This window comes from Ranitomeya imitator, chromosome 4 (genome assembly GCF_032444005.1).
Source record: "Ranitomeya imitator isolate aRanImi1 chromosome 4, aRanImi1.pri, whole genome shotgun sequence".
Lineage (NCBI taxonomy): Eukaryota > Metazoa > Chordata > Amphibia > Anura > Dendrobatidae > Ranitomeya > Ranitomeya imitator.
Genome location: NC_091285.1, coordinates 243,482,722 through 243,495,914, shown reverse-complemented (window position 1 = coordinate 243,495,914; position 13,193 = coordinate 243,482,722). Strand labels below are relative to the sequence as shown.

Here is a 13,193-nt window from a genome sequence, read left to right as displayed (position 1 = left end):
TCTGTGATGTGATATAATGTGAATGGTGATGTGCTTTAGAAATATTAGTAATATGTGTAGTTTGACCATAAGGATAGCTAGAGCAGGGGTGAGATTCAAATTTTTAACAACAGGTTCTGTGTGTAGGAAAACCACACCCATTTACACACACCTTTTCCTCAGACATATACAAGTAGGGGCGAAGTCAAACAGTTGAAAAAAAATAAACTGGAATGAGATCAGATCAGTGCACATTCTGGCCAGCCAGCGGCTCTCCTGACCCGAGTGTGGCGGCTGCATATATTTCTATGCAGCTGTCTCACTTGACCAGGCTGTGCACTACATTCTGATTCATAAGATAGTCTGGCTGCATCCTCCTAATGGTAATTAAAAGTAAAAATCACCATACCCTTCCTGCAAACTGGTGTTACTCAAGTCTCATCTATGTCAAACAATGATGATTTTAATTGCAGAGTTACATTGTCATATTTCCATAACTATAGTAATGTCAAAATAAATACTGAACTGTGTGGCATGGTGTGAAAGATTAAGGGATTTGAACTACTAATTTGTTAGTTAAGAAATAACATGCAATTTACTGATTAGATGGTTAATATTCAACAGAACATGCAGATAAAAATCCACATTAGACAATTATATACACAAATGTTACTGTCCTGCCATACCGCATGTACAGGACTGCATAGGTTGTCAGTTGTCAGCACGCAATGATAGGGAGGAGTGCTGAGGTCCAGCAAAGCCATTTTAAATCAATGAAGATGGATTAGCAGGCAAAAAGAACGTGTTCAGAGAAACTGAAGTGATGTACTTTTTCACCATTAAAACAGAGACCAAATGGAAACAAAATTTTCACCACAATGTTGTGTTTGGTTTTTTTTTCACTCTACGGTCTGTGGCAGTGTGATGATTTTTCCTTAACCAAGACTTCACATATTTTTCTGGACCCCAGTCGGAAAGAGGTTTGCCTAGAATTTTGATCGTCATAAGGTGTGAAATATCAGAAACAGTAAGCCTGCTTCTTTCATGTGTAGCAACATTATTCATGATGCTGAATCCTCTTTCAGCTTCAGCGCTATTAAACGAATAATTTTCTTTGCTTCTTGAATGGAGGGTGGAAGGCTACTGCTTGCAAGACATCGGTTGTCTATGTAGTCATGAAAATCATTCATTTGGATGCGGAATTTGAGGATGTCACTTAAATTTTGTAACTTGCCTTCTCCTTCGGCCCATGGAGATAGTATGAGCTCAGATGGCCATGAACTTGGTTCCAATAATGAGAAGAGGGACAATACATATTTATAGTGGTTTACATTTTGTTCACGTGTAGCACTGTCCATCTGTCTTGTATTAGCAGTGGAAAGCAACTTTGGATTCATTGTGATCGTGGAAGCCCAGTATTTTTTTCAATCACTTGAAACGGAATATCTTTAAATGGCTCTGCATTAATCATTGTAGCAACCTGTGTCTCATGGTGGCCTGGACGTTCCTTCAAGTTTTTAAGTGCCCTAATGCATCTACAAAGTAGATGGTCAACCATTACAAGAGATATCTCCCGTTGTTGTAAAGCAAGGGATAGAAGAGAAAGCTCATCCAGAATTGCTATCATCAAAGCCAATTCTTTTAAGAAACAGAAACTTTCCATTTTTTTTAGCCCCAAGAAAGATTTGTCATTTAAAAAGTGCTTATACAGAGCTGGATACTCTCTCCACACAGCTTTTGCAGCACGAGCACTACTAGCTACCCACTGAGGACCCAGAATTCTACCAATCTTGACTATTTCCAACTCTAGATCTGCTGCTATTTTATGAAGTTCTAACTGATTTTTGTTGGATACATGGTAAATATTATATATTTGTTCAAAGAAAATTTTAAAGTGATTCACTTGAGATATGGAACTGATTGCATCATCAAGAGCAAGTTGAGCTCTGTGGCTTAAACAGTGCCATATGACAATTTTTGGATATTCTTTTAGATCTCTGGCTGCCACCCCAGACTTGCAACCCAGCATGGCATCAGCTCCATCAGAACAAAATCCTACCGAATTTTCCATCAAATACTCTTTGTTAAAACCTTTTTCACACAAGCATGAAAAGAGAGCATTGGTTATGGCCTCAGCGGTAGTAGACTCAAGCTCCTTCAGATCAACAAAGACATTGACAGGGTCCGGACAAGTGGATAGGTTACAACTGTATTGCAGGTAACATAGCATAGCAGAGCTGAGTTTGTCTGATTCTGGATAGTGAGTAGTTGGTTCACCTGCAGTCCTATGTAAAGCACAGACAAGTTTTGCCCAGCATTGATCTGAAGGCGGATACAGCTGTATTGCAGGTAACATAGCATAGCAGAGCTGAGTTTGTCTGATTCTGGGTAGTGAGGAGTTGTTCACCTGCAGTCCTATGTAATGTCACAAATAGTACAGTAGGAGATCACACAAAGTTGTACTAAGTACAGCCTCAGTTCTGCTACATGTAGGTGAGGCCACATACAAGGAGTCTTATCCTGGACCTGTTACATGGAGTGGAGGGAACATTGGACTCACTTGTCGGAGGGTCTGGATGAGCTGGAAGCAGGCTGGGAATGTCATCCAGAGGGGGCTGACTCACTTCATTAGTAGCTGTCGGGGGACTTGCTCTGAGCAAGCTGTGATGCGGTCAGTCAGAGATCAACCCGGGCTGCATTGGCCGCAGCCAGGTATCAGTGCACGGGGAATGGCGTGGTGCAGGTATCAGTGCGCCATGCACGGTATCCAGTGGGGTGCAGGCTGGAAAGCAGAGCTATCCGAGTCCGTGGTGTTGCGCTACATAAGAACTGGATCGCGGCTCTTAATCTACACGCTTCGGGGAACCGGCTGCTTTTTTAACAAGTGGTTCAATTGAACCGGGGAGAACCGGCCGAATTCCACCACTGCTTATCAGTGGATACAGAGCCACCATGTCAGGCACTGAGTAGCTAGCAGTGGGTACGGAGCCACCGTGTCAGGTACTACATACCTAGCAGTGGGTACAGAGTTACCATGTCAGGTACTGAATACCTAGCAGTGGGTAGAGAGCGACCATGTCAGGCACTGCCATACCTAGGAGTGGGTACAGAGCCATCATATCAGGTACTACATACCTAGCAGCGGGTACAGAACCAGCATGTCAGGTAATACATACCTAGGAGTGGGTACAGAGCCACCATGTCAGGTATTAAATACCTATCAGTGGGTACAGTGCCACTATATCAGGTACTGAATACCTAGCAGTGGGTACAGAGCCCCCATGTCATGTACTACATACCTATCAGTGGGTACAGAGCCACCATGTCAGGTACTAAATGCCTAGCAGTGGGTACAGAGCTACCATGTCAGGTACTGAATACCTAGCAGTGGGTACAGAGCTACCATGTCAGGCACTGAATACCTAGCAGTGGGTAGAGAGCCACCATGTCAGGCACTAAATACCTAGCAGTGGGTACAGAGCCACCGTGTCAGGTCCTGCTATACCTAGCAGTGGGTGCAGAGCCACCATGTCAGGTACTGCCATACCTAGCAGTGGGTACAGATCCACCATGCCAGGTCCTGCCAAAACTAGCAGTGGGTACAGTGCCACCATGTTAGGTATTACATACCAAGCAGTGGGTACAGAGCCACATGTCAGGTCCTGTCATACCTAGCAATGGGTACAAAGCCACCATGTCAGGTACTACATACCTAGCAGTGGGTACAGAGCCATCATTTCAGGTACTGCCATACCAAGCAGTGGGTGCAGAGCCACTATTTAAGGTCCTGTCATACCTAGCAGTGGGTACAGAGCCACCATGTTAGGTACTAAATACCTAGCAGTGGGTACAGAGCTACAATGTCAGGTACTGAATACCTAGCAGTGGGTACAGAGCTACCATGTCAGGCACTGAATACCTAGCAGTGGGTAGAGAGCGACCATTTCAGGCACTAAATACCTAGCAGTGGGTACAGAGCCACCGTGTCAGGTCCTGCCATACCTAGCAGTGGGTGCAGAGCCACCATGTCAGGTACTACATACCTAGCAGTGGGTGCAGTGCCACCATGTCAGGTACTGCCATACCTAGCAGTGGGTACAGAACCACCATGCCAGGTCCTGCCATACCTAGCAGTGGGTACAGAGCCACCATGTCAGGTACTGCCATACCTAGCAGTGGGTACAGAGCCACCATGTCAGGTCCTGCTACATCTAGCAGTGGGTACAGTGCCACCATGTCAGGTAAATCCATACCTAGCAGTGGATACAGAGCAACCATGTCAGGTCCTGCCATACCAAGCAGTGGGTACAGAGCCACCATGTCAGGTACTGCCATACCTAGCAGTTGGTACAGAGCCACCATGTCAGGCACTGCCATATCTATCAGTGGGTATAGAGCCACCATGTCAGGCACTGCCATACCTATCAGTGGGTACAGAGCCACTATGTCAGACACTGCCATACCTATCAGTGGGTACAGAGCCACCATTTCAGGCACTGCCATACCTAGCAGTGGGTACAAAGCCACCATGTCAGGTCCTGTCATACCTTGCAGTGGGTACAGAGCTACAATGTCAGGTACTGAATACCTAGCAGTGGGTACAGAGCTACCATGTCAGGCACTGAATACCTAGCAGTGGGTAGAGAGCGACCATTTCAGGCACTAAATACCTAGCAGTGGGTACAGAGCCACCGTGTCAGGTCCTGCCATACCTAGCAGTGGGTGCAGAGCCACCATGTCAGGTACTACATACCTAGCAGTGGGTGCAGTGCCACCATGTCAGGTACTGCCATACCTAGCAGTGGGTACAGAACCACCATGCCAGGTCCTGCCATACCTAGCAGTGGGTACAGAGCCACCATGTCAGGTACTGCCATACCTAGCAGTGGGTACAGAGCCACCATGTCAGGTCCTGCTACACCTAGCAGTGGGTACAGTGCCACCATGTCAGGTAAATCCATACCTAGCAGTGGATACAGAGCAACCATGTCAGGTCCTGCCATACCAAGCAGTGGGTACAGAGCCACCATGTCAGGTACTGCCATACCTAGCAGTTGGTACAGAGCCACCATGTCAGGCACTGCCATATCTATCAGTGGGTATAGAGCCACCATGTCAGGCACTGCCATACCTATCAGTGGGTACAGAGCCACTATGTCAGACACTGCCATACCTATCAGTGGGTACAGAGCCACCATTTCAGGCACTGCCATACCTAGCAGTGGGTACAAAGCCACCATGTCAGGTCCTGTCATACCTTGCAGTGGGTACAGAGCCACTATGTCAGGTACTGACATACCTAGGAGTGGGTACAGAGCCACCATGTCAGGCACTGCCATACCTATCAGTGGGTACAGAGCCACCATGTCAGGCACTGCCATACCTATCAGTTGGTACAGAGCCACCATTTCAGGCACTGCCATACCTAGCAGTGGGTACAGTGCCACCATGTCAGGTACTATGTAATGTCACGAATAGTACAGTAGGAGATCACACAAAGTTGTACTAAGTACAGCCTCAGTTCTGCTACATGTGGAGTGCCCCCACGTCAGGGCAATGGGGTACTCGGCACCGGGTCCTTCGGTTCTCAGTGGGGATGTCACGGTGGCTAGACCCGGTCCGTGGCCCTTTGAGGGGCGTCCAATAAAAGGACTAAAGTTTATAGGATAATGTTCGTGACGCCACCTGTGGTATTTGGTCAGGATGACCGATGCTGCTTAGGGGTCCGCTGGGGTGATGTTATGGCATCTAGATGGTATATCATCCCACAGGTGAAGTATGTTCCCAGGGCTTTCCAGAGTGTAGATGGTGGGGGGTGGTTGATCTAAGGCGCAGTGAATATTGAGGACACAAGGTTGCAGTCTCTTTACCTTTACTGAAGGCTTCAGCATCCACAGTCCAGGGTAGGGACCACAGGATAGGCAGAATCCAGCCGGTCTGAAGGCAAACCCAGAGTCCCCTTATCCAGGTGGAATTCAATAGCCTTCCTCTAGTGCCTGGGCGTTGTAGTCCCTCTCTGCTGAGCAACTCAGTAAGGTCCTCCCAACTATTGTAGATGTTAAGTCTCTTTCTCTCTCTGTCCCCCTGACGGATAGGACAAACCCGTATGACTGGTGGCCTGAGGCTTTTTATAGGGACCCTAGAGATGCCCCGGCCCCCACAATTTGCCACCCAGCCTCCTGGGTATATGGTCGGGCAGCCAACGTGAAATCAACTGTCCTGCCAGTCTCTGAAGTAATGGCATAGAGATCCTTACTCCCTCGGTGTTCTGGCTACCAGTACTTCGCTTCACAAGGAGGCAGCCTGCTTCTAGCTGGTCTCCCTCTGGTGTTCCTCTCCTGTTGCCATGACTTCGTTGCTCACTCACTGCAACACATTCCTTTCAATGTCTCTTTCGTGGGATGCTGCCGCATGGGATGCAGGCAGCATCCGTGCTCCGTGTACCCTCGTGTTCCGCAGGCCACAGTCTGGAGCTGGCTGGAACCCACTCCAACCAGCGTCTGCCAAACTCAGTCGGGACTCACTGACTATCTCCTACTCCCTCCAGTCAGCTTCTGTCTCACTTCCTAACCAACCCACCAGTTTTACCTAAGTGTGAGGAGTGCCCTAATAAATAGAAGCATGGCTCCCCCTGGTGGACTGGAGTGTGAAGTGTGTTTTGTGGTTGTGATACCTAGACAGAAGATCTCCTTCATTGCCTTCAGACGTAACATCACTCCCCCTGGTGGAAGAATAACATTACTGCAACGACCAGGTCTCTGGGGCGCTGCACATGTAGGTGAGGCCACATACAAGGAGTCTTATCCTGGACCTGTTGCATGGAGTGGAGGGAACATTGGACTCACTTGTCAGAGGGTCTGGATGAGCCGGAAGCAGGCCGGGACTGTTATTCGGAGGGGGCTGACTCACTTCATTAGTAGCTGTCGGGGGTCCCCCTCTGAGCAAGCGGTGATGCGGTCAGTCAGTATTGGCCGTAGAAAGGTATCAGTGCGCGGGGCAAGTATCAGTGCGCCGCACACGGTATCTGGAGGGGTGCAGGCTGGGAAGCAGAGCACTCCGAGTTCGTGGTGTTGCGCTACATAAGTACCGGATCACGGCTCTGAATCCCCCCAGTTCAGGAAACCGGCTGCTATTTTAACAAGTGGTTCCATAACAGCTAACATAGAAAAACTAAAAAAAAAACACAACATGAAGAGCAGACTCTCCAAAACCTTGTCAAATGACAAATGCACTAACAGGGTGCAGCAGACCCCCATTAATAAATGCTAAAGCAGCACAGGTGCAAGCTACAGATGAGAGCAACCACCCACTCGCCCAAACATTAGAAGGGTTGACTGCCTAGTAGCAAAAATGCACACAGGTAAGGCTTGCATAAGACACTATTCACACAGATAAATGTGATGCACAGTGTCTGGACAACCTATTGATCACGCCCATAGTATTAGCAGGCGGGCCGTCCAGCACTATATATATACATGCAACACACAATGAACAACCTAAAGGGGCCCTGCTGCACCCTGCAAAAAGATGATAAAAAGTGCAAAAACGATGAAAAATTAAATTATGTTTATAATACATTAGATGAGGTATTAGTTACAATTTTGGCCAAAATGGATAAGCTTTCATCCCAACGTCAAGGGTCCTCATAAACTTGCGAGTCCTACTCTAATATCAAAATCAGCTAACATAGAAAAACTAAAAAAAACACAACATGAAGAGCAGACTCCCCAAAACCTTCTCAAATGACAAATCCACTCGCAGGGTGCAGCAGGCCCCATTAATAAATGCTAAAGCAGCACAGGTGCAAAATACTGATGAGAGCAACCACCCACTCGCCCAAACATTAGAGGGGTTGGCTGCCTAGTAGCAAAAATGCACACAGGTATGGCTTGCATAAAACACTATTCACACAGATAAATGTGATGCACAGTGTCTGGACAACCTATTGATCACGCCCATAGTATTAGCAGGCGGGCCGTCCAGCACTATATATATATATATATATATATACATGCAACACACAAGTAACAACCTAATGGGGCCCTGCTGCAACCTGCAAAAAGATCAAAAAAAGTGCAAAAAAGATGAAAAATTAAGTAATGTATATAATACATTAGATGAGGTATTAGTTACAATTTTGGCCAAAATGGATAAGTTCGCAACCCAACATCAAGGGTCCTCATTAGTGTTGAGCATTCCGATACCGCAAGTATCGGGTATCGGCCGATATTTGCGGTATCAGAATTCCGATATCGAGATCCGATATTTTTGTGATATCGGGTATCGGTATCGAATCAATAGGGATGTGGAAAATAAAGAATTAAAATAAAAAATATTGATATGCTCACCTCTCTGGTGGCCCCTGGACTTTACGCTGCTATCCGGGAGGCTTCTTTGTTTAAAAAGCGCGCCTTTCGGACCGGTGAATGACGTCCCGGCTTCTGATTGGTCGCGTGCCGCCCATGTGACCGGCACGCGACCAATCAGAGGCCGCGACGTCATTCGCAGGTCCTCAATTCCTAGAATTAGCAGTTTTGTGAATGAGAATGACGTCGCGGCTTCTGATTGGTCGCGTGCCGCCCATGTGACCGGCACGCGGCCAATCAGAAGCCGCGACGTCATTCTCATTCACAAAACTGCTAATTATAGGAATTGAGGACCTGCGAATGACGTCGCGGCCTCTGATTGGTCGCGTGCCGGTCACATGGGCGGCACGCGACCAATCAGAAGCCAGGACGTCATTCACAGGTCCGAAAGGCGCGCTTTTTAAACAAAGAAGCCTCCCAGTTAGCAGTGTGAAGTCCAGGGGCCGCCGGAGAGGTGAGCATATCAATATTTTTTATTTTAATTCTTTATTTTACACATCCCTATGGATCCCAGGGCCTGAAGGAGAGTTCCCTCTCCTTCAGACCCTGGGAACCATGAGAATACCTTCCGATACTTGATGTCCCATTGACTTGTATTGGTATCGGATATCGGTATCGGCGATATCCGATATTTTTCAGGTATCGGCCGATACTATCCGATACCGATACTTTCAAGTATCGGATGGTATCGCTCAACACTAGTCCTCATCAACTTGCAAGTCTACTCTAATATCAAAAACAGCCAACATAGAAATACTCAAAAAACACCACATGTCGGGGGTCTTTCTCTGAGCGAGCGGTGATGCGGTCAGTCAGAGAGTATTGGCCTCAGCCAGGTATCAGTGCGCGGGGCAGGTATCAGTGCGCTACGCACAGTATGTGGAGGGGTGCAGGCTGGGAGGCAGAGCCCTCCAAGTCCATGGTGTTGCGCTACATAAGTACTGGATCGCGGCTCTGAATCTCCCCGGTTCGGGGAACCGGCTGCTTTTTTAACAAGTGGTTCCATCCAACCGGGGAGAACCAGCCGAATCCCAACACTGAGCAAGAGTTAATGTTTGGGACTAGCACAGAGTGTGAAGGCCGAGTTACAGGCAAAGTGAACATTTCCTGTCAGAGAATCAGATAGGGCCTGGAATGCTTAGTAAGTGCTCCAAGGGGATCACTGCTGTATTTTGGGGTGACAGTAAGTGAGAGGAGACCGAAGAAAAGGGATAGCGAGATGTGGAGTGTAAGTGCCTAAAAGACTGAGGGACCTTTCGGAAACGGGTCCCAGCAGAGGATGCCTAGCCAAAAGACCCTCAGCCTATAACGCTGGAAGGTAACCGGCCTGGACAGGACTGAGTACGTGGGTCGAGCAAAGTGTCCTGGGAAGGAATTCGAGAGTGTCAGCATTACCGACCATACTGGCAAGCTGAAGGGAAAAGATGACGCGGAACCGCAGAACAAGTGGATGTCACTTGTTGATCAGGACTGTTGTGTTAAGGCTGGATTGTTGTGAGGTAGGAAGAAACAGTGGACATAGAGAACCCTGTAGTAAGCTACTACAGAAGGAAATGGTCTGTTGAAAATGCTTCAAGATATGAAGGAAACGTTCATAAGACTGTAACTGCAATCTCTTATATAAAATCCTTTTCGAGTTGCCGTTCAGTAAACAGTTGTGCTTGAATGGTGCTCTCCCTTTATGTACTGTGAAACACCTGATCCTGGCAAACCAGCAACATCAGTTACATGTGGCCTGCATGGGGTAGCACCCTCACAGCACAAGTCCACACACCCAGCCACGACATCCAATTTCATGTAACGTGCCGGGGCACCACAGACGAGTGCCTCACCCATGGCTACCACCCCGTGCCACGTTACTCTTGCCAGGCCTCATTTCTTATATTTTTGTCTGTTCTCCTGATGACACTGCCTTCATTTCTGCCCTGATGACGACTTTACATTTTTAAGCACTATAGTGTAGTACTGCCTCTTTGTACATGGCTCTGTCACGTGTACGTGCACTTTTACTGGACTCTTTAAATAAAGACTGTTTTAGAAAGAGGAGTGGTAGAAACATAGCAAAATAATTGTTCATGACTGCAAGTTTTGTATAACTATTCAACATTTAAAAAGCAATAAAAATGCTGGGAAAAATATTATAGGTAAACTATGCTATCCAACAGCGAACAAAACATTAAGAAAGAGAAATAATTAGCCAAGCAGTTTAATTGTAGCAAAATAGTTTTTAGTAGTCATTATAGGAGTAAAACAGCCAGGTTATTTGAAAGTAGGCAATGAATTATTCTACACAGGCTTTTAATACTTTGCTCAATTTAGAAACATTTCTGATGATAACTCAGCAAGACAGCATTAGAAAATGACCTGCATTCCCCACTGCTTGATAGAAATTTCTACTGATATGAATTCAGTTCAGCAGCAGTGAACTTAAATGCTGATGTTGAATACATAAGGCAACCTGCTGTTAGAAACCAGAAAGATACCTTATAAGCTGTTTTGTTACACATCTAATGCTTCTATAAATGGAATGATTTCCAGGAGCCGATATGCATAGCTGCCTCTAACAATCCAGTCACCTCCGGCTGTGTCATTACAACATGATAGGAGGAAAGTAGCAATGGAAACTACAAATCATACACAAACAATATTTACCTGAACAGCAAATAATAGTTTTAGGCCATGTGCACACGTAGGAAAAGAGGTGCAGAATTTTCTGCACATAATCCCCATCTCCTGGCAGAATCCGCAGCCGCGGATTTGCCGCGGATTTTATGCAGAATTGATGCGGATTTTGTGCGGATTTTCTGCGGTTTTTGCCACTGTGGATTTTTAACATGGAGGGGTGCAGAAATGCTGCAGATCCGCACAAAAGAAGTGACATGCACTTCTTTGAAATCCGCAGCAATTTCGCACTGATTTTTCCGCACCATGTGCACGGCTATTTTTTTACCCCATTGATTTACATTGTTCTGTACATCACAGTGCGGATCTGCAGCGCTTCTGCGCGGAAAAATCCGCTACGTAGCAAATCCGCATCGTGTGCACATAACCTTAATATTGAAGACCATTATTGTTTTAACATAGATAAAAATAGGAAGAAGTGTGTCTGTTTTGTCATCGACAACATTGTAAAAAGTCCCCATATGCCATGTTTCCTTTTTTTTTCTTTATTCCTCTTCATACGATATACTATGCTTTTGTATACCAATCAGGGGCACTGCTACCATGTGGCAAGTTGAGTGCTTTGCCTCAGTGGCACTGCCTTCAATGGAGAGAGGAGCCGTGTGTACGAGGTGTACGGAGCGGAGCCGTGTGTGTACGAGGTGTACGGAGCGGAGCCGTGTGTGTACGAGGTGTGCGGAGCTAAGCCGCGTGTGTACGAGGTGTACGGAGTGGAGCCGCGTGTGTACAAGGTGTATGGAGCAGAGCCGCATGTGCACTGAGTGGAGCCGTGTGTGTGTGCGAGGTGTACGGAGCGGAGCTGTGTGTGTACGAGGCATACAAAGTGGAAACGTGTGTGTATGAGGTGTGTGGAGCTGTGCGTGTACGAAGTTGGTGAATGGTGAGGAGCAAATTTCATACCTCCCAACCATCCTGGATCCAGCGGGACAGTCATGATTTTGAGAGTCTGCCCCACTGTCCCGGCCAAGAGCTTACTTTTCCCGTGCACACAGGAGTCCCGAAGAGCACTTTAAAACTCGCACGTGACGTTCCACCGGAAGTGACGTGCTGGAAGCTGACCGGAAATGAGGTGACTTCGGGAGGAGATTGTGACGGAACCATGGAGGCACTTCAGGGAATGATTCAGATCCATCACTGTGTCGTCCAACAGCGCGGACAGCGGAATCAATTTGGAATTGGGGATGCCGGCCATGTGAGTGGATCATGATATGTCCTGCATCAGGAGGCTCAGGTGAGCATTACAATTGGAGCCGGGCTGCTGTAGTATCTTTATAGAATCTTTCTTTCTTTCTCTTTCTTTCTTTCTTTCTTTCTTTCTCTCTCTGTTTCTCTCTCTCTCTGTTCTTAATTTCCCTCTCTAATCTTTCTTTCCTTCTTTCTTTCTTTCTTTCTTTCTTTTTTTCTTTTTCTTTCTTTCTTTCTTTCTTTCTTTTTCTCTCTGTTCTTTCTCTCTCTGTTCTTTCTCTTTCTGTTCTCTCTCTCTCTCCTTTCTTTTTTCGCTCCCTGTTCTTTCTATCTGTCTGTTGTTTCTTTCTTTCCCCTCTTTCTTTCTCACTCTCTCTGTTTTCTTTCTTTCTTTCTTTCTTTCTTTCTTTCTTTCTTTCTTTCTTTCTTTCTTTCTTTCTTTCTTTCTCTCTCACTGCTCTTTCTTTCCCCTCTTTCTCTCTCTCTGCTCTTTTTCTTTCCCCTCTTTATTTCTCTCTGTTCTTCCTTTCTCTCTCTCTGTTCTTTCTTTCTCTCTCTGTTCTTTCTTTCCCTTCTTTCTTTCTTTCCCCTCTTTCGTTCTCTCTGTTCTTCCTTTCTCTCTCTGTTCTTTCTTTATTTCCCCTCTTTCTTTCTCTCTCTGTTCTTACTTTCTCTCTCCTTTCTTTCTCTCTCTCTGTTCTTCCTTTCCCTATAACAACTATAGTCATTTTGCTATCAGGTCAGATTAATATTGAGGATCTGAGAGGCCAGTGGTACCTTTTTAACAACCCGCCCTTCCTTTTTCTGTTCATTGGTTATAGGGCACTTCCTTCACTGTGGTACCCCTTTGTTTTGTTTGACTAATTTGGCTTTTTACAATTTTACATAATAAAGGATAAGTTTTAATATGCACCTTTTCTGAGGGTACTGTTTTAAATGGAGGAGGCAGTCCTGTTAATGTGCAGAGCAACACTGTCGCAT

The 13,193-nt window shown here is 46.4% G+C and overlaps 1 protein-coding gene across 1 annotated transcript; it reads right to left on the bottom strand.

Annotated features, from left to right (window-relative positions):
* Positions 1-849: 849 nt before the first annotated feature.
* KIAA1586 (KIAA1586 ortholog) lies at positions 850-2,209 on the bottom strand. Its single transcript, XM_069762321.1, is given in 3 exon segments — positions 850-1,082; positions 1,085-1,378; positions 1,381-2,209. Coding segments are annotated over 3 exon segments (1,356 nt in total).
* Between the last annotated feature and the right edge of the window lie 10,984 nt (positions 2,210-13,193).